Below are 22556 nucleotides of genomic sequence, written 5' to 3' on the forward strand. Positions count from 1 at the left end.
TCTTATCTAAAATAAATTATCGAAAAATATTTTTCAAGCATATAAAATGATTTAATGAGTGCATCACCCATTTATAGATAACAATAATAATGAATATTGTCCCCCGCGTCAAGTGTAGATCCACACAATACATAAATATCTTCATACGCGTTGACATCGCCGACGAAGAACTATTCCAAACACTTATTAGAGGTATCATGTTTCGATAATCTAATAAGAAATACGTTATTTATATATATTTTTATTTAATTTATATAATATTTTGTAAATAGATAAGAAATAAATTATTTATGTGTAAAATTAATATGAAGTTTAATTGATATTTATAACTAATACATATACTTTCTATGTCCTAATTAATGTGATACATTTTGAATCTCGAGAGTTACACAATTTTATCTTTGATAGTATTTTTTAAAAATATCTTTTAAATTTTTGAATGGTCCATTGTGATAACTTATTGTACTATTTAAATAGTTTTCAAACATATAAATTTTATTTGAAAAACCTTGACGATTTCATATCTAAATTCACAATCAAATTTAAACTGTATCACATAAATTGAGACATAAAAAATATTAAGTTATGTATTATTGTGTTATACGAGATATAAGATACTAATTCCTATATTATTACTAATACCTTTCAACATTATTATTAATATCTGCATAACTCTAACAAGGATAAAAAACGACCCTCGTTTCCATTTGACCAACTTAATATAGTATTATTTCAAATTAATTCCCTCACCATCTTCCCTCTTTCCTTTCTTTATCTTCTTCATTAATCAACAAAACTTTCCATTATAAAAACACTCCAATTCCCAAATCTCAATACTCACAAAACTGAAAAATCTCTCTTTTTCTCTCTAAATCTCTCAAAAATTATCTCTAATTTTTAGTTCAATTAAGTATGGCAGGAACAAGTAATTATCCTCCTCAAACTCCGGCGCCTATGCCGGTACCAAATCAGGTAGCAATTATAAATCCACAGTTCTGTGCACCATATCCAGTTGATTTGAACGTCGTAAGGAAACTTATGACTTGGTCTGAAGGTGCTTTCGGAGTTACCGATGTCAATGGAAACATTGTTTTTAAGGTTAAAGGCAAGTTCTTCAGCCTCCGTGATCGCCGGATTTTGCTTGATGCTGCCGGAAACTCTCTCGTCACTTTTGAACAAAAGGTAAATTAATTACTCCCATAAGTATATCTTGTTGAGTTTTATTTACCGAAATACAGTAAAACTATTTGTTCTGTTTGTATTTGATACGGAGTTTAAGAAAAGAAATAATAGGTAAAGATGCTTTTTGAACTTTGTATTAAATATAAGGGAAAATGCATAAGTACCCTAGCCTATGCCTGAAATTCCAGAGACATACCTAATCTTTACTAAGGTCCTATTACCCCCAAACTTAATTTATCTATAATATTCTACCCCTTTTCGATCTACGTGACACTATTTTTGAAAAAATTATCAACATACGCTGGACCCCCAAGATAGTGCCACGTAAACCAAAAAAGAGTAGAATATTACATATAAAATAAGTTCGGGGTAATAGAACCTTAGTAAAAATTAGGTGTGTCTCTGGAATTTCGGGAATAGACTGGGGGTACTTATGCATTTTCCCTAAATATAACGAATGTACCATAATGGAAAGTTATAAAAAGAAAGACATATTTTGAGGAGTAACTATATAATCATACAAATATTTTTATGGTATTTACTAAATAATTTGATATATAATAATAATTATATTATATAACACTAATTAATAATTTTAAATCAGATAGCTAGGCAGATACATTAAAATAGGAAGAGATATGAGTAAGATTTGTCTATATATATATATATATTAGATACATGTGAATCACATTAGATACATATTAAATATATGGATCTTTATGTATTTGATTTGATTCACGTATATCTAGGATATTAGACGCTAATATATATACTTTTCTTGTTTTTTTTGTCATTTTCCTTAAAAAAGCAAATTACATAAAACTTTGTTATTTTCCCTCAGAAAAGCAAATTACATAGAATTTGTCATTTTCTCAAACTCTGTCAACTTTTGTACTGGTCCATTGAATCCTGCTATAAAAATCGTAGTTCCTCTGCTTTATAGTGTCCAAAAAAGGAACTTTAGATACCATTAGCATATAGTATATGCGGAAGGATTTTGAATTTATGCATTTTGGATTCAGGAAAAGACAACTTATTGAATTCTAGATTAACAGAACTGTAGCTCCGCCCCTAAAACAATCATATTCAAGTGCATTGCAAACTCATGATCACGATTACACCAACAGACCGTAGTTTTTGAAAACTACCTACTCCGCCTTTTTATCATATTCCATCCTACTGTTAGCTGTTGTTATAGACTCTGTTTGAACCCTAGAGTTTTTACTTGATCCAGGATCTTTGGCTATATATGCAAAGGAATTTAATTTCTTTTTTTTGCGATTTTGCCTTTTCAGATGTTGAGTGCCCATAGGAGATGGCAAGTATACAGAGGAGAAAGCACAGACACAAAAGATTTCCTTTTTAGTGTAAAAAAATCTTCACTTCTTCAATTCAAAACCAAATTGGATGTATTCTTAGCACACAACACATCAGAAGAGGTTTGTGATTTCAGAATTGAAGGCAGTTGGCTTGAAAGATCATGTGTTATTTATGCTGGAAATTCGTCTACTATAATTGCTCAAATGCACAGGAAACACACTGCTCAAAGTATACTACTTGGGAAAGACAATTTTGGTGTCACAGTATACCCAAACGTGGATTACGCGTTTGTTGTTGCTCTCATTGTGATTCTGGAGGAGATTAATGAGGATCGTTCAGATTAAGATTGTTATCGCGAGCATTGCCAGTAGCTTGATGTATATTTTGTTTGAACTGCGCTTTTTTGGCTTTAATTTTAAGTGTAGTTGATTGCCAGATTTGGCTAATGTTGTATAAGTGTGTAACGTTGTTGTGTTTGCAAGCTTTTCAGGCAGTGCCAATAAGTTATTATCAAGACGATAGTCTACTTTTTTTCGTATTTCATTATGTAATAAGTTATTATCCGTGTATTTTAACACATTTTAGGAAAACAATAAAAATATATACTCCCTCTGTCTCAATTTATGTAATTTACTTTCCTTTTTAGTCGGTTCCAAAAAGAATGACATATTTCTATATTAAGTAACAATTTAACTGTAAAATATCTATTTTACCCTTAATGGAATGATTTACAGTTACACAAATTTCTATCATTCATTTTGGACCACAAGTTTTAAAAGTTTTCATTTCTTTCTTAAACTCCGTGTTGAGTCAAACTACCTCACATAAAATGAGACGGAGGGAGTACTATTTATCAAATTTCTATTAAAATATGATGGTATCAAATCACACGCAACGCTATAGTAAAATTCTCAAATTTAGACTGATCATAAGCCCTTCAACACACAGGAAGATAAACAACCATAAACACCAGACTCTAAATTTTACTTTTGTATCACATGTATATTCCGCTTTCTGGTTACAATCACATTATCCATGACTTCGTTTAACTGCTAGAAGCTATATGGTTGAACTCAGAGTTCATTATTGTATTTACAACAACGATGATGGATGATTTTCGCTCACCATTAACCCAAACACGGCCATTTAAACCAACAACTATCTGAAAAGCTACCTTCTTTCGAAGACGTTCAAGAACTGGACATGTTGGTGATCTCAGCAGCACCTGTGACAAACCAATGATGATTCAAACATATAGCCATCTTTAAGGGGGCCAAACTTGGCACCTTTTCCAGAAGCATCAATGCACGATAAGTGTAAATCGTGGCTTGTGGTGGCATGCAAAATACCTGGATTATCCTTAGAAGAAGGCGTTAAAGGAAAGATGTTAGGTATAAACAAGCAGAGACGAACTCAGGATTTGAAGTGATTAGGGAGGAATATGGATAGTTGGTAGGAATTTGCAGTGGTGATCGGCACAGCTTCAAAAACAGGGCATGAGAACTTGCAAAAGCAAAAACAGGGCGTGAAGAGCGGCAGCATTACATCCATGAGTCATTATTAGTGCTAAACTATACCTGAGATACCATTCGAATTAAAGATAAAGAAAACACATGTAGATGCCTAAGAACATGTGTTGGCTATTGAGGAGTTAGGATAGTTTGGTTTGAGAAAATGCTCATTTACGTCATTATTTATAAACTAAAAATATTTTCAATTTTACAAAATCACTTTGTATACGTGGTCAAATATGATTCGGCTACGTCATTAATTAAATTGCTTTTTTCTTAAAAAAGACTCAAATATGCCATCAACATTAAAAATATGACTCATCTATGTCAGCTAGTTAACCACAAGATGCCTTTAATTTCATGATGCATTAGGAGCAGTTTGGACAAGAAGTACAAAGTATTTATAGTGTAGCTACAGTGAGATTCCCTTTTCAGCCAATTATAATGTTTTAATTTTAACCAGTCGGATTCAAAAATTTTATTGAAAGCCCATCGAATACAAATGAGCCTTTTGGGAGCTCCAATGGGAGCTCGGGACACCCAATGGAAAAGCAAAAGGTAAAATAAAAAGTTGGGTTGAAGATGATGTAATTGCCTAGAAGAAAAGTGGGTTGAAGAGTGTGTGATTGCCTAGAAGAAATGTGGGGGTTTGCTGTTGCTTGAAGGAAGGAAGAAAGAACCCTGGTACACTACTTTCTGTATTTGTCGCTTACTCTGAAAATTCTTCCCCTTTTTCCAGGTAAACCATTCTTCATCATCGTTCCGCATAGAGTTTTTTTTTACTAGGGTTGGTTTAATCAGTTGTTAAATTCAAAAAGATGAGAACTTTTTGAGGTGAGTAGGTATCGTAAACTTGAGTTGAGAATTGTAATAGTTCAATAAGTATGTGGGATTGTAGTTCATATAATTTATTTTGGGACATGACTGTCAAATACTTAAGCTAAGATGGAATTTTGATCCGTTACTAGTTTGGGATCGAGGCTATTGGGGCCAAATTGATTGATGCCTCTATCCCAAATTATTGACGGATCAAACAATCTAACTTGCACTTGAATATTTGACAGTCAAATATTCAAGTGAAAGTTAGATTGTTTGATTCGTCACTAATTTGGGACTGAGGGGTAATTGATTGATACGACTGTCAAATATTCAAGTGAAAGTTAGATTGTTTGATCCGTAAATAATCTGTTATTGAGGCATTGTTGATCGATTGATTGATTTATATTAGCATATCTTTCGTTATTTCTCTTCTTTTTTTTTGTACTTTATTATGCTTTTTCTTGAATCTAGACTGACTGTTTCACTTGGCAGCATGGATGTCAAGGTCTGCCTGTTTCTTGTACTACTCGGTGTTGTGTGTTGTAGAGCTAGAGAATTAGCATCCCCTGACCTCCTTATAATGAAAACCGAGGATGTTTCAGGTACTTCTCCTATTCTTCTGTAGCAGATGCTATGATCTTCGTATATTTATCTGAAGTCGTTTATTTTTACTTGATTGATTACGGAGTTTAATATGGCAAACATTAATCTTGGCTTTCTTGCAATAGCATTGTGGATAAGTAACTTACAGGCACAGAGACAACTTCAGCTTCTCAAAGATGTCAGCCATAGTAAAGCATTATTCACAATGTGTGAAGAATATACCGCGACTGCACTTGGTTACCTTGCTAATAACAAGACCCAGACAAAGATGCTTGACCTCCTTCTCACGACCTGTTCAAAGATGCCAGTATACAAGCATGAGGTACTTGTGATTTGACTTAAAATTCTTTTTGTCTAAATGATTAATTTACTGCCCATCTAAATGATTTTCTGAATGTAACGCTTCATGCATATACTCATGAAGATAGCAGAAGTCTACTTTAAATGTGCTTATCCATTTCGTCCAATATGGTTATTCTATTTGAGACATCCTTAAATGTATTAACTCAAGTTTTTATGTTATCAATTATCTTATTCACAATAAAGAAAGAAACTAGATGCCACTCTGATTATGGATTAAATGCAATTCCCAGACAGCACACACTGAACCTGCTTCCCATGTTTTATTTTTGATAACCGTGGTGTCTGGGCCAACTCGTGCGCACCTCGACTAATTCCATGGGATACCTACCTCCTCCCACTAGTAATAGATACAAGGTAACTCTATCCAGTATCAACCTAGGCCAGGACAAATGGGAAGGAATTACCTAGTGTTTTTTATCTCTGCTGGGATTTGAACTTGAGACCCGCTTCCCATGTTCCTTTCCATTTTTATTACGAATATAGTTCATCATGCAAATTGTAAATTGACCGGTCCTTAAAGTGTTCCATCTTCTTTGGTTACAATTTGTCTTCTTTTGAAATCCAGAATGGCCTAGATTTAGCCCTCCCTATTAGGATGAAGAGAATTGATAAATTAGTGGAGTGTGTCTTTTAATATTATCCATAGAACCCGAGCTAGATTCTTTTCTGTGGGGCCTTGGCGACTGTTAATGAAAAGATTAATAATAGTTTGCAATATCAAACGCGAAAGCATAAAAATATTCCTAATTACACACACACACACATTTGCTATGCATCACTTTGCTGTCTATATTTGTTGTTTAGTGTTGGAGTCCATTAGCAATTAGGTGATGCCTTGCCAATTTGGCACCTGCACGAAAGTGCCTTATAAGTGAAGTGCTCAGCCTGTATTGCGCTGGCTTTAAGGTTTAAGTGTGCTTTAAGCAAGGCTTTTGCAATATTTTGATATCTTTAGGATCTACATGCAACAACATTGATATGATTTTTTCTGTCTCTTGCTACATTAATTTGCAAGTGAACTTCTCTTATTTTCTTGTAGTGCACTGCCATGGTGGATCAATATGTTCCTCTCTTCTTCTTAAAGATCTCCACTATAAAACCCGACGACATTTGCCAAAAGGTTGACCTTTGCCAGAAAGTGGTTTCCATCTCTCAACAGTTCTCCCAAAATGGCTGCAACTTATGCCATCAAGTGGTTAGAGAGACACTATCAAAAATGAAAGATCCTGACAGTCAGGTACTCTTGTCTTTCATTATATACATCTTATAAGTGTTTGTATAATATGTGTGTGAGTGCTTACGTGTCTATCTATGTTGTAATGGTGTCTTGAACTGTCGGTTAAATTGCACGCACCTCAACTATTCCTTCGGGTACCTGCTACCTCTTAGTAGCACAGGTACCGAGTAACTGATGATCTGCCCACAAAAACTTAGGAAGATAGAATGAGATCTCCTAGTGGATTTTGTCTCTACTAGGATTTGAATCCTGATTCTCATGGTTTTTGTTCCACCTCTTTAATCATTAGATTACACCCTTGGGTGTGATACCCTGGAGATAGATTATTGAGCACTGTTTAGTAACTAAAACGACTAAACAACTTGTTATACCTAAAAATGTCATAAATTTTACTGGTTAGAATCTGTCTTGTTGGATATTTTATTTCATTTACGCTCCATATGAAAAAATGTCATTAACCTGTAGATGTATATGGATTATGGAGACAGTAGGTGGTTGTTTATTTTTACCTTTTCTAATTTGATAACTGACAATATGTAGTTCTTATGCGACAGAATATATTCACTTGTGAATATCATCACTAAACTCATTTGCTTCTCGTATACTTTCAGTTAGATATACTTCAGTTGCTCTTGAGGGCATGTGGATCTGTTGAAAAATATGCTAATAAGGTAAATGCCCTCTGAAACTAATCTTACTTCATAGCTGTACCTTAATGCCTGCTCATACTTCCTAAATCTAACTCTTTTGGACCTTTTCGCGTCCTTAAAAAACTTCTGCAATCCCATGTGTCACAACGCTGAACTATCAGAAGAAATGAACTGCTTGAATGACAATAAATGTTTCTTCCTTATTAAGGAGATAGTTTGCAGAGGATTTATCGTGATCCGTTTTATTTGATTTTAGACATGTTGTAATACTTGATCACGAGCGTTAATTGCTCTCTAAAACTGATTATACTGATGAGTAAGTGCCAGGGTCATACTATATTAGTTGCGTAATTTATGTATTCTAGAGAACTATTGAGTTCTTGATGATTCATATGTGGAACTATACAAGGCTGTTTGGTAGCTGTACTGATGTTCCTTTTCTTCCTCTGTCTCCACGGCTTTTTGTTCATGCCTCGTGATTTTCTACAGTGCAAGAAAATGGTCTTCGAATATGCACCAGTGATCCTCATTAACGCGGAGCATTTTCTGGAGAAAAATGATGTATGCACTATTCTGTTTGAGTGTCCGCCTGATGTTGGTAAAGAGAAAGCATTACCAAAGACACAAACTTCATTGCCCAAATGCACAGGAAGCACAATGCTCAAAGCATACTGTTTGGGAAAAACAATTTTGGTGTCACTGTGTACACGAACGTGGATTACGCGTTTGTTGTTGCTCTGGTTGTGATTCTGGAAGAGATTAATGTGGATCGATCAGGTGAAGATTAAGATTGTAATCACGAGTGTTGCCAGTATATGATGTATATTTTGTTTGAGCCGCGCGATTTGGCTTTACTTGAGGGAGTGTTTGATTGCAAGATTTGCCTATGTAGTATAAGCTATGTTGCTCAGACTTTTTAAAAATGTCAACGGCTGCGTCATATGTGTCAGATTCTCCAAAAATAGTGTATTTTTGGAAAGGTCGACACGGATGCAGCATCAAAAAGCGAAGAGCGAGCACAACACAACTTAGAGTAAAAGTGTGTAATGTTGTATTGTTTGGAAGCTTTCAGACAGATAATTACAAACTACTATATTGTACTTTTTTTGCATTTCATTATGTAATGAGTTATTTTCTAGGTCGCATCTTACCTAACATACTTTCATTTTAGCCTGTTCTAAAAAGAATGTATATGTAGATTATTGTATTTTAGAATAACTAGTCTTTGGGAACGTGCATTGCACGTTTATCCCCTATTATTTTCATAAAATTTGTACGTGCCTAATTTTATATTTCAAACCCCATTTTCAAAGTCTATTACTTTTATAAAATTTGTACATGCCTAATTTTATGTATTATTCTACTAAATATGTGTTTAGTCAAACACAACAATATCATCTAATTTTAACACAATTTTAGTTACTACTCTCACTATTCCTTTTTAGTTGTCATATTGCGTTTTTTAGAGTCAACTTGACTGATTTTTAAAGTTAATTTAGATTACACTAATTTGATATTTTGAAATAAGAATTTAGATATTTAAAAACTATACGAAAAGTACTATAAATTGCAAATTTTTTCATATCAATATGATAAAAAAATACATTTGAAAATGTTAGTTAAAGTTTATATTGTTTGACTATTAAAAAAAAATAGTAACAGCTACAAAAGAACGGAGGGAGTAGTTCACGAAATAGGAAATGTTGAACTATGTAAAACTAATTAAGATAATATATATAACATCTAACATTATCGGAGATGCTGACATAGAATTAGCATTGATACTTATAATATTAAAAAAATGATTAAAACACCTAAATAAGATTAACTTGCTTTTTACCAAAAAATAAAAAGCACAAGTATATAAATAATGATGTACCATATTCAAGGCAATCATGTTATTCCCATGTATACATGTCCAGTAACTCCATTATCTTTAGAATGTGATACATAATATTTAGGTTTATTCAAAAGTATGTAATTTTAAGTTGGTTAAAAGATGCAACAAGAAAATAACAAAAAACTTCATTTCATATGCCAAATACCTTTTCAAGAAGCAGCATATATTAGGCAACCAAGATTACATCCCCATGTTGGTTTACTACTAAATCATCAAAAGCTCAATTATGCTAAATCATAATTATAACTTCTAAACTCTTTGTGTATGAAGAAAATGAATGAAAATATTCGGTATATTTTATTAGGAAAATAAATCCTTGATTAATTACATGTTCATTAACATTTCAAAAGTTAATATTGCAATAGTCATCAGAAGATGAAACAATTCAAGATTGACATTAAATAAACATAATTAAGTACTAAAGAAGTGATACAAAATTCAAGAAAAAGTAAATACACATTATTAGTCTATGGGAATTCAAAATACACGTTTCACGAACTATAAGGAGAAGCCTATACATTCAAGTTATTCATATACTAATGACATACGGTTAAATGTATATAGTCTCTTACTATTAACTGATTATTAATTGTATGAATAGTATTTACTACAACATTTGTGTTTTCTAGTGTTGTATGTATACTATAATATATATAATTACTATCTAAATATAATTAAAATATTTTATAACATTTTAATTTAGAGTAATTTTTTTTAATGGCATTATTGTAGCAACTCAATTTTATAGGGATATTTTGGTATTTCAACTTTCAACTTTTTCTGTTTCCACTTATAGTAATACTAGTTTCAGGGCACGTGCGTTGCACGTGTGTATCATATATATAGTATACGATGTTGTAAAATAGAAGTAATATTACTAAATTAAAGTTTTTTAGTAAATAATTATAATGTAAAGAACATAGGACAAGTGCTTTTAAATGATTAATACAAAATATTATAGAGTTAATTGTATTTTGAGATCAAAATGACCATATATTATTGAAACATTTCAAAATACATTCAAAGTTTAAATATGGAGAGAAAGTGACATTTCTTTAGTAGTATTATTATTTACTTCACTCAATTTTGTAAACAAATCTAACCAACAAAATAATTTAAAAAATATCAATACAAAAAATGTCACCAACAGTCTTTCCTTTTGAGGTTATGAACATAAATGATGGACACCATTTAAGTATAATAGTCCTCTTAAATGTTCATACTTCAAATTTAGTATGCGCAAGACACTAATAAGGATTACCATAAATATTTCAATATTTTATCTTTATACGTAATCTATCTTTTATCAATGAATATTTGAGTAAGACTATCATAGAGAGGTAATTCTACAAAAAAAGGTATTTTATTGTTATAGCGAATGATGGTTAAATTGAGGTTTGAGCGTATGTCAACTATTTAGCTTGACCAATTCTTTGTTTTAGATATACATATATATTTCAGTAGCATAATTTAATTTTAATATATGAACAACATCGTTTTTGGTGAAAAATATTTCATTTCTTTAAGTTTCTACCTTATCTTTGTAGAATTCTCCTTTTTCTTGACGCATACATATCATATAGTTGTTGTTTAATGAAAGTATCTAGTATCTTATAGAAGTTGTATCGTGATATAAAATATTAAACTTTTTCAATAATAAAAATTAATAGATGAATAAAATTTAAAGTATTGTTTATAGAATCTTTAATTTGATTTAAAATTATTTTATGATCAATCACTATTTTCTTATCTATTTTTATACAGCTATCAATGAGTGCATATTGTGACATAAAATTTTCTCAAATTAAAATGAACACAGAATAATAGGAAAAAAAAATATGAAATGATACATAGCCAATGAAGAAGGAAGACGAAAATATATGTTAATGCTATATTCACTATAGAGTTCTATTTGATTAAAATCTCTTGTCACCAACACTTTACTTTCTTCGTTCATTTTTACTTACATTTCTATTAAAAAATAATTATTATCATTTCTATATTATCATATTATAAGTAAAAGTGAAAATCTATTTTTGAAATAATGGATTTAACATCAAAACTAAAGATTCAATGGACTATGTTGATGCTTGTTGTTTTAGCAATAAAAAAGAAACTGCTTTATTTGAAGGTAAAAAAATAAAAAATAAAAAACCAAAGAAGAAATATCTTACTCAAATCATGTGACTTTATTTATATTTGTTTATTATTATTGTCTTTCCCACAAATTTTCGTCACTGTTAACTCATGGAAATCGTAAGAAAAAATACGAGTGTGAATTTATGAATGATTTGCTACAAATTTGTTCACCAACTCTTTCTTATGTGGTACCTTGAATTTCATTGAATTTTGAACTTGATCAACTGTTGCAAAAACCCTGAGATTTTTTAAGAAGAAGAAGAATAGAAAACTTAAAAAAATCGTAGTTTAAAAGTGAGGGAAACTCTCTATTTATAGCTAACAAATAGTAGGTTTAATAAGTGCTAATTGTTCCTTATCAGAAAAGTTACAACCTTTCGAAAAAGTCACTGCTCATCGGAAAATCACTACCTTTTTCAAAAGTCACAACTCATCGGAAAAAGTACAACCTTTCGAAAAAGTCACAACTCATCGAAAATATCAAAACCCGTCAAAAAAGTTGCAACCCTTTGGAAAAGTAACATCTCTTTGAGAAAATCACAATTCTTTAATATATGAAAGGGTATCTAATTTTAATATAATACAAATAATTAAATTAATAAATAAAACAAATTGAGTATTTTTAATTGGGGGTATTATAGTAATTCAACATTAGGTTTAGGAGTTCATGCTTTTAAGGTAGTATATATATATATATATATATATAATATAGGAAAAATTATAGAAATCCCACCTTTTAGTTACTTATTACCATTATCCCCTATAAGTTTTACAAATCTCCAAAATCCCTCATTTTCGCGCATCAGATTAGTGTATCAACACTTATATTATTGTATCTCGCGCATCAAATTAATGTATCAGCGCTTATATTATTGTATCTCGCACATGTATCAACACTTGTAATATTGTATCTCGCGCATCAGATTAATGTATCAGAGCTTATATTATTGTCTCCGTTTGAGGAATTTCTGTAATTATAAACTTTTAAGGGAAAATTGTAATTTTGCCTTAAAAAGTATGTGATTTCTGTAATTTGCCTATATATATATATATATATATATATAATGATATATGATATTAGTTTTGATACTAATATTCAATTCATCATAGAGATAACTTATCGTAATATTAATTAGTAATTTCTAATTGTGATATAGTTTATTTCAAAATTAGCAACCAAATATAAGAGATAATACAATATTAGATTTTCATCCAAAATTATATACTTATCCAACATACCAAACGTCTGTTTGACCAAACTTCTAAAATCAACTTATTTTGATAAACAATTTTTTCTTAAAAAAATACTTTTAGTAAGAAATAGTTTCTATTTAATAATATAATCATAATAAAAATTTCCAAACACTTTTGAGCAATAATTAACTATTTAGCCAAGCTTTTAAAAAATATTTCGAAGTATATTTTTCTCAAAAATGCTTTTCAATAAATATTTTTGGAAAAACTACTACTACTACATTTTTTTAGTTTCTCAAAAACAAATTCTACTTCTCTTTAAAAATAGTTATTTTCTCCAAAAATTTGACCAAACACTTTAAAAAAAAAAAAAAACTTTTGACCTCCAATTATTTTTTTCTTTCACTCATTACCTCTATTTAAAAACATATATATAAAAAATTATAAAAATCCGGTTGGATAAGGATACAAATTATAGCAGGTGTAGGAGATCAACTCCTAATAGAAATTCTCAATTAAGCCAAAAAATAATTGCCTACAAGAAAGGGGCAGATCTGCTCTTTGCTTGAAGAAAGAGCCCTTGTACTACTTCCTCTATTTGTCATTTACTCTCAAAATTCTTCCCCTTTTTTCCAGGTAAACATTCTTCTATCATTCATCATCATTAGGTATATAATTTTTTAGATTTAATTCTTATTTTTTCTTCTGATTTCTCTTTCTGTATCTGTATAGACATTATCTTTGATGTTTTTTTTTTCTTTTTCGAGTTTTGTTCTTATCTTTGACACCCCTTTTGCTTTAATCGATCTGGGTTTTGATTAAAATTGTAATATATTGTGATTTTTGTTTGATTGAATTAAGTGGGTTGACTTTTTTTTACTGGGATGGGGTGTGGGGTTGGTTCAGTCAGTTGGTAAATTCAAAAAGATGAAAACTTTTTGAGGTGAGGAGGAATCTAAACCTTATTGGAGTTGAGAATTGTAGTGGACTGACGCCCTTTTTTTAAAATTGATCTGGGTTTTGATTAAAGTTGTAATATATTGGGTTTTTGTTTGATTGAAATCTAGTTGGTAAATTAAAAAAAGATGAAAACTTTTTGAGGTGAGGAGGAATTGAAACCTTATTGGAGTTGAGAATTGTAGTAGTTTAAGCTTATTGGGACTGTAGTTTTATTTTGGACATGACCGTCAAATATTTAAGCAAGGTTGGAATTTTGATCAGATACTAGTTTGGGATTGAGGCTATTGAGCGTAATTGATTGATATGACTGTCAAATATTCAAGTGAACGTTAGATTGTTTGGGATTGAAGTGTAATTAATTGATACGACTGTCAAATATTCAAGCGAAAGGTAGATTGTTTGATCGGTCACTAATTTGGGATTGAGGCGTAATTGATTGATATGCCAGTCAAATATTAAAGTGAAAGTTAGATTGTTTGATCCGTCACTAATTTGGGATTGAGGGGTAATTGATTGATATGACAGTCAAATATTCAAATGAAAGTTAGATTGTTTGATCGGTCACTAATTTGAGATTGAGGCATTGTTGATCGATTGATTGATTAATATTAGCATATCTTTCGTGGACTCTCTTTGTTGTACTTTGTTATTCTTTTTCTTGAATCTAGACTGACTGTTTCACTTGGCAGCATGGATGTCAAGGTCTGCCTGTTTCTTGTACTACTCGGTGCTGTTTGTTGTACAGCCAGAGAATTAGCTGCCCCTGACCTCCTTATTATAGAAACCGAGGATGTTTCAGGTACTTCTCCTATTCTTGTGTTACCAGTTCCCAGGGGATTTAGTATTGTGTTGGGATATGATTTTTGTAATATGGACTGTGAAGTGATAGGATAGCCTTAAATCACACACACATAGGAAAATGATGACTCTGCTAAATAGTAATTGTGCAGCCACAAAACTTACAAATTTGGCAAACAGTGTCCTTCTATGGTCAGTACCCTACTTATGATTAATGAGAACCTCTTTGATTTTCCAGGATAGATGTCTTACGAAAGTTTGTGATTTTTTGTTAATGAAAGCATATCATAAGCTAAGCTTTGAATTTGCTTGCAGTTTATTCATCGATTAATTTTCAGTTCTTAAAAACTCTTACAGCAATGAATAATGATTCTCTTCCAGTTTTTCTTCCTCAAGCCTCTAAATTTAAACTGCAACATTAATGTTGCTCTAAGCCGAAGATCTTTCTTCTCCTTTCTTCTGCACCTATTACCAACCAACCAGTCTCATGAGGAAGTACCATCTATTTATGTGCCACATGGTTCTTCTTTGTTTTCAACTCAATTGAGTTTGTTTGTTCCTTCTGTTTAGGATGGGTTAGCAAACATTCACTGGAAAAATGTGATGCCTCATACGACTTATAATGATATAAACATCAAGTTTCCTTTTTGTGTGTGGATATATTGTCAAATATGGCCTGTTTGATTATATAGAAAAAATAAACTCTGGAAATACAAAATTGGATGGTCAAGTTTTTCATTTTATTGGATTGTGGTAGTCTAGGTCATAATAACAGTTTACTCCAAAAAAATGGGGCACCGACAATGTATGTTCTCTTTAAATAAAGGATTCTTGTTGATTTGAGAAACCTTGGGTGAAAAGTTATCCTGTTGAATTTTGAATAGGATGCTTACTTGCAAGTTCTTCAAGTAGCTACTCCTACATGGATTTATTGTCTGTTTATCCTCCATGATCAAGATTTTTTTGGATGGGCATGTCGCTGATTTCTCCATCCTATTACTCTTTTGTGGTCGAATTCTTATACTCATGCTTACTAGCCTAACTGATGTTTTGACTATATTCTCCTGTAGCAGATGCTATCATCTTATATTTATGTGAAGTCATTTATTTTCACTTGATTGATTAAGGAGTACTTGAATCAAAACTTAAATATGGAAAACACATTAATCTTGGCTTTCTTGCAATAGCATTGTGGACAAGTAACCTACAGGCACAGAAACAACTTCAGCCTCTGAAAGATGTCAGCAACAGTAAAGGATTATGCACATTGTGTGAAGAATATACTGCTACTGCGCTTGATTACCTTTCTAATAAGCAGACCCAGGCAAAGATACTTGAAGTACTTCTCATGACCTGTTCGAAGATGCCAATATACAAGGAGGAGGTACTTGTGATTTGACTTAAATGCCCATCTTGTGACCATTAAATTATTTTTGTCTAAATGATTAACTTACTGCATGCCCATCTAAATGATTTTCTAAATGTAATGCGTTATGCACACTCATGAAGATAGCAGAAGTCTTCTTTTAATATTCTTATCCGTTTCATCCAATAGGGTTATTCTATTTGAGACATCCTTAAATGTTTTAACTCGATATTTATGATATCAATTATCTTGTTTACAATATAGAAAGAAACTGGAGACCCACTCTGATTATGGGTTAAAAGCAAGTCACAGACAGCACACACTGAGCCTGCTTCTCATTTTTTTTTTTTTGGTAACCGTGGTGTTTGGGCCAGATTTCGCGCACCTCGATTAGTTTCACGAGATATCTTCCGCCTCCCATCAACAATAGGTGCCAAGTAACTTTGTCCACCAAGGGTAGGACAAATGGGAAGGAATCGCCTAGTATTTTTATCTCTGCAAGGATTTGTACCTGAAACCTGCTTCCCATGTTCCTTTATGTTTTCTTTACGAGTATAGTTCATCATACAGATTTTAAATAGATTGTTTCTTAAAGTATCCCATTTTATTTTGGATACAATTTGGCTTCTTTTGAAATCCAGAATGACCTAGATTACCCCTATTTGGATGAAGAGAAATGATAAACTAGTGGAGTGTGTCTTTTGATCTTGTCCATAGAGCCTGGGGTAGATTGTTTTCTGTGGGGCTTTATGTGACTGTTTATGAAAAGATTAATAATAGCTTGCAATATCAAAGGCAAAAGCATTAAAAACTTGTCAGTTTTCGGTGGTGCTTCATGCACAAATAAAAAATGGAGCGAGTGCTACTAAATTGTTAATAATTCCTAATTACACACATGCATACATTTGCGATAAATGCATCACTTTGCTGTCTATATTTGATGTTTAGTATCAGAGTTCATTAGCAATTAGGTGATGCCTTGACACTTTGGCACCTGTAGGAAGGCGCCTTATAAGTGAGGCGAAGTGCTCAGCTTGTATTGCGCTAACTTTAAGGTTTAAGTTAAATGTGCTTTAAGCAAAGCTATAGCAATATCTTGATATCTTTAGGATCTACATGCAACAACATTGATATGATTTTTTCTGTCTCTTGCTATATTAATTTGCAAGTGAACTTCTTTTATTTTCTTGTAGTGCACTGCCATGGTGGATCAATATGCTCATCTCTTCTTCTCAGAGATCTCCACTATAAAACCTGATGACATTTGCCAAAAGGTTGACCTTTGTCGGAAAGTGGTTTCCATCTCTCAACAGTTCTCCCCAAATGGCTGTGACGTATGTCATCAAGTGGTTGAAGAGGCACTATCAAAACTGAAAGATCCTGACACTCAGGTACTCTTGTCTTTCGTTATATACATTTTATGCCAAACTATAGAGAAAAAGAATAAAGGAACCATGTTTCAGGGTTAGGGTCCACTTACAATTACTTAAAAAGTCTGCCTTATTGCAAAGGCTAGGTGGCTAATCTGATTCTCTAAAACTCCATAAGAAAATGTCAATTTAAATTTCAAATGTGTACCACTAATGTTGTATCTTGAAAAGACAACCAACATGGGTGTGTTAGCATGAACTTGAAATTTTTTTGCAAATGTGTTGCAGATAATGATACCTCGTTTAGAATACTCATAATGTGTAGGAAGCTACATAATATTACTAATTATGTACATGTTTGTTGATAAGGTACACATGTCTTTCTACTTGTATTTAACAACATTTAAAAAAATCCTACTTTCTCAACTTTGTGGATGCGTGAAAAATGTTCGGCCTTTTTTTTAGTTGCAAGGTATTCATATAGGATACATATATATTTATATATAATAGATTATAGATATGTGTGAGTGCTTGCGTGTCTATCTGTATTGTGGTGGTGTTTTGGACTGTAGGTTAACTTGCACGCACCTCGACTAGCCCATCAGGTACCTACTTCCTCTTAATAGCATAGGTACCGATTAACTCAGCCCACAAAAACTTAGGCAGATAGAATGAGATCTCCTAATGGATTTTGCGTCTACTAGGATCCGAATCCCGATTCTCATGGTTTTCGTTCCACCTCTTTAATCACCAGATTATGCCCTTGGGTGTGATACCCTGGAGATAAATTATTGAGTACCGTTAGTAACTAAAATGACTAAATAACTTGTTATACCTAAAAATATCATAAAATTTACTGGTTAGGATCTGGTTGGTCGGATATTTTATTTCGTTTATACTCCTTATGAAAAAATGTCATTAACCCATAGATGTGTATGGAGACAGTAAATAGTTTATTTTTACCTTATTTAATTTGGTAAGTGACAGTATGTAGTTCTTATTGCGACAGAATATATTCACTAAACTCATTTGCTTCTTGTCTACTTTCAGTTAGACATACTTGCAATTCTCTTGAAGGCATGTGGATCTGTTGAAAAATATGCCAATAAGGTAAATACCCTCTGAAACTAATCTTACTGTCATAGCTGTACCTTAGGGCTTGCTTATACTTACCTAATTCCGTCTCTGGTAACTCTTTTGTTATAGTTCTAAACAAATATTGGTACTTTGTTTGGACCTTTGGCGTCCTTAAAAAACTTCTCCAATCACATGTGTCACAACACTGAACTGTCGAAAGAAATGAAATGCTTGAATGACAATAAATGTTTCTTCCTCATTAAGGAGCTAGATTGCAAAAGTTTTCTAGTGATCCATTTTACACTTGATTACAAGCGTTAATTTCTCTCTGAAAATGATTATTTCGATGAGTAATTGCTAGGTTATTACTATATTACTTGCAATACTTCTGTAATATGTGGAAGGATCAAAGCTGTTTGGTCTACTGATGTTTCTGCCTCACGATTTTCTGCAGTGCAAGAAAATAGTCTTCGAATATGCACCAGTGATCCTCATTAACGCGGAACATTTTCTGGAGAAAAATGACGTATGCACGATTATGCATGCCTGTCAGCCTGCTGTTAATAAAGAAGAAGCATTACCAGAGATGCAAACTTCATTGCATTCTTCCTCTTAAGTGAATACAGGTTATTGAGCCCAGCTTGGTATGTTTTGTATGTAAACAATTGGATTACCATCTTTCAGTTTATGCCTTGTTTGTGTATAATGTGTTTAACTTGAAGTGCAAACTTTATCACTTGTTTATATACAATGATATTCATGGAAGAAGCTCAACTTAATAAAACTTGCGACTACGTTCTTAATTTCTATGAACGCTTAAGATTGCGCATGTGTTTGTTATGTGAAGTATATAGGTCAAAAAATATTTTTCGTATGTATATATTAAGGGCTGTGATCTTGCGAGGGGGATTTAATGACCCGTCCTCGGTTCATATTGCAGGTTGCCTACAGCACATATAATCAAAATAGATTGTCACACACTAAAATAATTCAGTTTTACTTGACAAAATTTCATTAAATCCCCTTGTATAGTTGTTTACTTGACAAAATTTCATTAAATCCCCTTGTATAGTTGCATGAAAGTTACAAATTAATCCTTTCTAAATTCCACTCTTCCTTGATTTGAAAATCCAGAAATGCCTTTTAAATTTAAACTCAATTTTGGTTACGTCAAACGATTAAATTGAAATAATTTCATTTTGTTTTTATTCACAAAATAATTTGAAATACCTCAACTTTTTTAGAAAGGTTGGATTTTCATTAAGGGTTGTCAATGGTTGTAATAAAAATGATAATTATGAGGCTAGCAGCACTAGAACATACAATGATATAGCAGCGGAGGGATGATTTTCATTAAGCAAAGCTAGAACTTTGAAGAAATTTTCGCAACCTTTAACCACTAGACTAATCTTCAACTTGTGTTTAGAAATGTTAATACTTGTATATATATTTATTAAATCAAAATTTGATCTTTATATACATCGTAATTTTTTGACCTTTTTTGACACCTCGGACAAGGGTATACAAAACAATTCTTTCTACGCTAATTTGGAAACCCAATATTTGTAGTTGGAATTTATTATAAATTTCTAACCACATTCTCTATAAGGTACACTTACCTTTTCCTTCTCCATTACGGAGGAAAGAACTGAGGAGAAGGTATCAATAATAAATCATTTTACACGAGACAATTCATAATATTCATATCGATTTATTATATTATGCTTCTCTAATCACACAATAACTATCCCAACTGTCATACAAAACCAAACAATTAGGAAAATTAAAATAAGCTATCTCAATAATCATTTTACTATGAAAAATGAGATAATCATAAAATCAGATTACCGGGTCATAAAAATATATACAAAACCCAGTAATTTTGCCCTCTCTGTATCTTATGTATACAGAGAGTACACAAATACAATACATTATGATACATTATCCTAACTCTTAGCAATAATAATATCAACAGGTTTTGCCCAAACCTGACATGATAATTTGAATTCCTATTTGCAAAAATGTAGTAAGTTCTTTAACCAATCATGTGTGCAGAAACTAGTTCGAACATCAACTCACCTCGATCCACATTTGTCGGGCTATTCAACAACTAGAGTCATCTCCCTTTCGAAATCTCTTTTTTCCTATGCTATCTAGAAATAACGAGTAGCACGAAGTCTGAATTCTAATTCTACGATAGAGAACGCTGTAATAACAACTCGGACCACGAAAGAATTCACAAAAAGAATTCACTTAACTGCGGCTTAAATTTCAGTTTCCATAATTCTCCATCAGGTCCAGCTCCTATCTCCTTTCGTTTAACTTCTACAATCACCACTTTCTCCGTTAACCGGTTAATCTCCGTTGCTAAAACAAATTTCCCATTTTGCCCCTCAACTCTCACGCCGGCGCCATTTTTTCCGGTGACTCTCATCCCTTCAGCCTTCGCCACCTCTTCAATCCTCTGTGTTATACTCTCCGGCGACGATGCTGAAACAAACCTTTCAACATCCACGGTCTCTTTCCCTCCTAGAGACTTCAACAATCCACACAGATTAACACCTGAGGATAACGAGATTATATGAAACGCATTTAGAAATTTGCCGTCTCGATTTACATCGGAGCTATTTTTCAACTCAAATTCATCACCGAAATGCGATTTCACCTCTTTGTAACCTTTCCGAAACCACGGATCGTTTCTGATTTGTTCAATGGAGATTCGAGTCTCGGGATTCGTGTCGAGGAGTCGGGTCAGCAACAGTTTCAATCCGTGTGAGGTCCATTTAGGGCAACGGAATTCGCCTTTGTAGATTTTCCGATACATCGCCATTAGATTTGCATCGGTGAAGGGTAAATAACCGGCGTTGAGCACAAAAAGGATGATGCCGCATGACCATATATCCACCTTAGCTCCGTTGTATCCTTTCTTCTCGAGAATTTCAGGAGCTACATATGCCGGAGTGCCGCAGAGCGTATGGAGGAATCCGTCGGGTCGGATCTGATCCGTCACTGCGCTTAACCCGAAATCGGTGACCTTGAGATCCCAATTCTCATCAAGCAACAGATTCTCCAGTTTCAGATCTCGATGATACACGCCACGAGAATGACAATAATCAACGGCGGAGATCAACTGCTGAAAATATCTCCGGCTGAGATCCTCGCTGAATCTCCCTTTGCTAACTTTCGTAAACAGCTCTCCACCTTTAGCGAATTCCATAACGTAATAGATCTTCGTCTTCGTCGCGAGCACCTCATGAAGGCGCACGATATGAGGATGGCGCAACCTGCGCATGATAGAAATCTCCCTCTTAATATGCTCCATGAAACCACCTTTCAATATCTTCTGCTTGCTTACCGTCTTAATCGCCACGCTCTGTCTCGTCCTCACATCCCTAGCATGATAAACCTTTGCAAAAGCACCACAACCCAAAAGCTTCCCGACCTCATATTTCCCAAATAGGTTAAGCTTGAAATCTCCGGTGCCGGCGACGGTGATGGTGCCGGCGGTGGTTGATGAAGATGAACTGCTCTCCTCACGTAGGATCTCTGGCATAACTAAACCCAGAGACCAAAACAGCACCAAATCCCGCCGGAAATTCTTCTTGTTTTTGCATCAAAGCAATGAAATTGCTCGATGATGAGAAAAATCAAAAACTAAATCGTAGCTTCTACGCAGAAGATAGAAGATTCGAATGGGCGATTGGTCAATGTTTAAAGCTTTTGATATTTTGTTGTTAAAAAAGTAGAGGGTAGGCGGAGAATGGGCAATCGTATTCAAATTAACCACGTTATTCGTTGAACAAAAAATAGAAGTACGTCATCCGATCCATATTACTCTTATCACTTTTCATTTGCTACATTATCTAAGAAGATAATTTTGCTAATTCACGTCTTAAATTTTTTTTTGAGAATTTTGTAAATAGACATTTTAAAAAGAATTAATTGCAAGGTTAACATAAAAAAAATTAATTAATATTTTTTTGATTTAGTAAGATTAGGGGTGTTCACGGTTTGGATAAAACCGATCTAAATCGAAAAACCAAACCAAACCAAAATAAAACCGATTT

At 32.8% G+C, this 22556-nt stretch overlaps 3 protein-coding genes across 6 annotated transcripts; 2 read left to right on the forward strand and 1 right to left on the reverse strand.

Moving 5' to 3' along the window:
• Positions 1-626: 626 nt before the first annotated feature.
• Positions 627-3016, forward strand: LOC125865958 (protein LURP-one-related 10-like). The gene is made up of 2 exons (XM_049546231.1): positions 627-1182; positions 2478-3016. Exons 1-2 carry the CDS (start codon positions 913-915, stop codon positions 2844-2846), a joined length of 639 nt encoding a protein of 212 aa, XP_049402188.1. The 5' UTR covers positions 627-912; the 3' UTR covers positions 2847-3016.
• Positions 3017-4541: 1525 nt separating this feature from the next.
• Positions 4542-19292, forward strand: LOC125864320 (uncharacterized). Of its 4 annotated transcripts, none has more exons than XM_049544244.1 (6): positions 4542-4697; positions 5325-5434; positions 5561-5757; positions 6838-7035; positions 7647-7706; positions 8175-8826. In XM_049544244.1, the coding sequence occupies exons 2-6, from the start codon at positions 5326-5328 to the stop codon at positions 8430-8432; spliced, it is 822 nt and encodes a 273-aa protein (XP_049400201.1). In that variant the 5' UTR covers positions 4542-4697; position 5325; the 3' UTR covers positions 8433-8826. The 4 variants fall into 4 exon arrangements, with proteins under 4 accessions (XP_049400201.1, XP_049400199.1, XP_049400203.1 ...); XM_049544242.1 differs by having other exon boundaries at positions 4547-4752; XM_049544246.1 differs by lacking the exons at positions 5325-5434; positions 5561-5757; positions 6838-7035; positions 7647-7706; positions 8175-8826 and adding exons at positions 14568-14677; positions 15864-16060; positions 17236-17433; positions 18463-18522; positions 18944-19292 and having other exon boundaries at positions 4604-4752.
• Positions 19293-20222: 930 nt separating this feature from the next.
• Positions 20223-22269, reverse strand: LOC125864319 (CBL-interacting serine/threonine-protein kinase 14-like). Its single transcript, XM_049544241.1, has one exon. It carries the CDS (start codon positions 22040-22042, stop codon positions 20726-20728), a length of 1317 nt encoding a protein of 438 aa, XP_049400198.1. The 5' UTR covers positions 22043-22269; the 3' UTR covers positions 20223-20725.
• Between the last annotated feature and the right edge of the window lie 287 nt (positions 22270-22556).

Source organism: Solanum stenotomum, chromosome 5, assembly GCF_019186545.1.
Source record: "Solanum stenotomum isolate F172 chromosome 5, ASM1918654v1, whole genome shotgun sequence".
NCBI lineage: Eukaryota > Viridiplantae > Streptophyta > Magnoliopsida > Solanales > Solanaceae > Solanum > Solanum stenotomum.

What these genes read in the sequence shown, in the direction of transcription:
- LOC125865958 (XM_049546231.1), top strand. Translation starts at nt 913, where the DNA reads ATGGCAGGAACAAGTAATTATCCTCCTCAAACTCCGGCGCCTATGCCG. An exon ending in TCGTCACTTTTGAACAAAAG is followed by an intron (nt 1,183 to 2,477) that starts GTAAATTAATTA and finishes TTGCCTTTTCAG; the next exon opens with ATGTTGAGTGCCCATAGGAG.
- LOC125864320 (XM_049544244.1), top strand. Translation starts at nt 5,326, where the DNA reads ATGGATGTCAAGGTCTGCCTGTTTCTTGTACTACTCGGTGTTGTGTGT. An exon ending in GAAAACCGAGGATGTTTCAG is followed by an intron (nt 5,435 to 5,560) that starts GTACTTCTCCTA and finishes TTCTTGCAATAG; the next exon opens with CATTGTGGATAAGTAACTTA. An exon ending in TTGAAAAATATGCTAATAAG is followed by an intron (nt 7,707 to 8,174) that starts GTAAATGCCCTC and finishes GATTTTCTACAG; the next exon opens with TGCAAGAAAATGGTCTTCGA.
- LOC125864319 (XM_049544241.1), bottom strand. Translation starts at nt 22,042, where the DNA reads ATGCCAGAGATCCTACGTGAGGAGAGCAGTTCATCTTCATCAACCACC.